At 44.3% G+C, this 4,029-nt stretch overlaps 1 protein-coding gene across 1 annotated transcript; it reads right to left on the bottom strand.

The window, feature by feature from the left end:
* Window positions 1-411: 411 nt before the first annotated feature.
* On the bottom strand, window positions 412-2,524 carry SARC_11622 (hypothetical protein; the record flags this gene model as incomplete). The annotated part of the gene is made up of 3 exons (XM_014294288.1): window positions 2,438-2,524; window positions 1,071-1,196; window positions 412-566 (listed from the first exon to the last, which is right to left on the bottom strand). The coding sequence occupies exons 1-3, from the start codon at window positions 2,517-2,519 to the stop codon at window positions 412-414; spliced, it is 363 nt and encodes a 120-aa protein (XP_014149763.1). The 5' UTR covers window positions 2,520-2,524.
* Window positions 2,525-4,029: the final 1,505 nt, after the last annotated feature.

Genomic DNA, 4,029 nt, shown 5'->3' on the forward strand with positions numbered 1-4,029 from the left:
CGTATATCTGACTTTACGTATATGTTTTACGTATTAGGGAAGTGGTTGCTGCGTTAGATTGCCAATTTAAAGACCTCTGGGCGCGTGAGTTCGAATCGCGGACCATATGTATTTTTTTAAGTCCAAATCGTTGGTATATATATATACATGTACTTACACACCAACATATATAATATGATAAATATGATATATATGATATATATATATATATATATATATATATATGTATATATATGTTTATATATATATATATATAGCGATAAGTAGTGCCACAGCACCAACACTCCACAACCAATGTCGCACTATCTTACCCACTAGATGTGCAACATAGCCTGAACACACCTACGCGAACAAAGTACAAAAACATGGACAGTCAGATACACAAGGTTACATCATCACATGCATACACGCTCATACTTGTAGACCTATAGCGTAGATATCAGCATCCTTGTTCTCGTATGTGTTGAGCCAATCCGTTAAGTCGTCCTGCGGCAGTTTCTCACATACATTCCATGTGCCACACACCACTTTGATTGGCTTGGTTACGGTATACTCGTCGATTCTGCCTGGTACAAATGACATACAGAAATGTGAGCATGAGCTGTTTCTATGTTTTGGTTTTTCGGGGTTTTTCTCTGTGGGGGGGATTTTTGTGGGGGAGGGGTTGATTCGTTGTTCTCGTGCGCACTGGTATCAGACTTGCATAACATATCCTTCAAAACAAGATACTTCAGTCATAGACCTCACAGAGTGTGGTTGATCCAATCACGCTCTATCACTCCCACACAACCACGTGGTCGCGTAATCCATTTTAGTACGAAACAACCATATCATTAAACAACAAGAATAACAATACATCCCATACCACCCCACAGGGCACCTCCACAGACCCCACTCATCCCATATCATTAAACAACAAGAATAACAATATATCCCATACCACCCCACAGGGCGCCTTCACAGACCCCACTCATATACCTCGTACGAAACAACCATATCATTAAACAACGCGAATAACAATACATCCCATACCACCCCACAGGGCACCTCCACAGACCCCACTCATATACCTCGCAGCGTCTGGTTGATCCAATCATGCTCTATCATTGCATCGGGTGTGAGTCCTGAGGCTGCCATGCCCACCCCAGAGGCAGACCAACTGTCTTCGTATGTCTCGAAGGCATCCATGTCATTCTCTGTGCACGTGTACAGGCTCGTTAGCTTGAGAAGTGAAGTGTGTGTGCAGTGGATGGGGCTGAATGGGTAAAAGGTAGGTATATATGATATATATATATATAGGTACATAGAATATACCGATACATAGGTATATAGAATATTTAAACGCAGAAGTAATTATACTATACCGATAAATAGGTATATAGAGTACACCTTTACCTATAATTGTATATGTAGACATACACCGACACACTTTGACAAACTGCACCCGTAGGCTGGGTATCTGAGGCATCCATACCATCGTCTGTGCGCGTACTGGTGTCGAATAGATATGCGCTGTGTGGGGTTGACCCCGATTGTGCTAAACGAACAGGACAAAACACATGCGCACGCGTGTACATGCAAAGACATACACCTACACGCGTAGTCTAATGTTGCTGTATGTGTCTGAGCACATGCGCACGCATCCAGGAAAAGATATACATCCACGCACATGCAAAGACATACACCTACATATATATCTACACATATATCTACACATATATATACACATGTATCTACCCATGTATCTACACATATGTCTACACATATAACTACACATATATATACACATATATCTACATATGTATCTACACATATATCTACACATGTATCTACACATGTATCTACACATATATCTACACATGTACCTACACATGTATCTACACATGTATCTACACATATATCTACACATATATCTACACATAGATCTACACATATCTACACATATATCTACACATGTATCTACACATGTATCTACATATGTATCCACATATGTATCTACACATATATCTACAATTTAGTGTCTATATACCAAAAATCACAATTGGCATTTTTGCCAATTCGACATTTCCCAAAATTCGGCATTTCCATTTCCATTTACGTGCATGTCCATGAGGTCATCTCGACCAAGAACACAGGCTTTCATCCAAGTAGCTCTACACTCGGATATATGCGCCAGAGGACTACCAGGCACCTGTAGCACACGCACACACCCACACGTGAACAAGGCACGCATGCACTCCGCATAACTACACCCAGACGCACTCCACACGCCCCTTCACTATATCCAGATGTGCAAGTGTACGTGCACACACATCTGCAAACACACCAATGCATAGAACTACGTACCAGTGCGAGATGGGGATATGCTTGTACGGAGATGGACGTATCCACATGCGCACATACACATCCCTTGGGCTGTGGTGTGGACGTCACATACCGTCGTCGTCGGGTTCGGTGGGTTTTGCGTCGTACTCTCTTAGCCACAGATGCGACATACCGCCCTTCTGATACCCGCACATCTCTGTATCACAAGTGTGTGTGCGTGGATGAGATAGGGTGGTGGCTGGGGTGTATATATAACCTGCACGCATGTAACACGCAGCATCCGACAGCTGGCGTGTAGCTACACATTCAAATAAGCGTTTTATCGAACGGCAGAGATAATGGAATGACATGCAAGGCAACGGGGGGGGGCATATTTTTACAGATGAGCTGAGTATGACTCACTAGTGGCAAGGAAGTACTCCCGACTCAGAATCAGCCCCATAATCCCGCAGCAGTTCCGTCTATCACACCAACCAAATACATGCACACACCCACACATGCCCACATATACACATGCACACCCACACACATACACACATACACACACGCACACATGCACACACTTCCATATCACTTCCACACACAGCTGCACGTCTCTATAACTCAATCACCCTACACCTCTACACCACTTGCGCCACACAACTGCACAGACACACCACTCACCCGCATTCTCGCGCGCTATCTCTATCAGCCGCTCAAACGACGACAGGTTACTCTCATCACGCACCAACACAGCCACCATCCCCCCCTCCGCCAAGGGGATGGCGATGCGGCCTGATCTCTGGCCCAGCTTCTCCGTTTGAGTGAGTAGGTTGAAGTCGCGTAGTACGGGTATGGTGAACCGTAGTTTGGGCTTACGGGTGCGATGCCAATCGAATACATAGACCCTGTATGCGTGGGTTTAGGGTTTAGCCAAAACTCTGGTATAGGCCCCTGGACCTTAGTAGACGTACGCTTGTATGCGTTTCTGCACCCACCGCATGCGCGGGTTGGCTCACATGGCTGTAGTTCGGAGGGATGTCTTGCACCAAAGTGCACTGAAAGAGGTCTTGGGTGGGCGAGTGCGTACCTGAGCTTTATACAGACCACACAACACTCTAGATATACCTCAAGACGTACATGAACAGAGACGCAGACGATACTGTTCGGGCTCCCGAGAAAAACCCCGTAGAATCTGAACGGCAATAAACTTGGTTTACAAGCATAGAGTTGCACATATATATAATATCAAACTGGATAGTGTTTGGGGGTGTCTAGTTGAGAAGCACTAGCATTGTCAGCTCAGGCGTACTGCTGAGCTCCTTGCTTGGTTCATACACCTACGGCGACATAGAGAAGCCTCTTGGATATGATATGACATGAGATGTAGAGAAACGGCCCACTTTGCACGCTATAGGAAGAGGTGACTGCGGGTATGTTTGCACTCAGGCAAACGTGCAGGAATGAGACTTACACATGAAAATGGGTGAATAAAATAGTAACATATGTACTTAGATGTGCGCGTACATTGGTTATCACGAGTGAAAATATCTACCTATGTATATATAGCGAAGAAATATGCATAGACATATTGTACTGCACAAACATATCACACAGTTTATATCTACAGCCAAAGCAAAGAAATCAACATGGGGAATCCTACATATCAAAGTGTACATATACCTTCAATAATGTGCACTCCACGCAACTATAATCACAAGTCAC

This window comes from Sphaeroforma arctica, assembly GCF_001186125.1.
Source record: "Sphaeroforma arctica JP610 unplaced genomic scaffold supercont1.1790, whole genome shotgun sequence".
Classification (NCBI taxonomy): Eukaryota; class Ichthyosporea; order Ichthyophonida; genus Sphaeroforma; species Sphaeroforma arctica.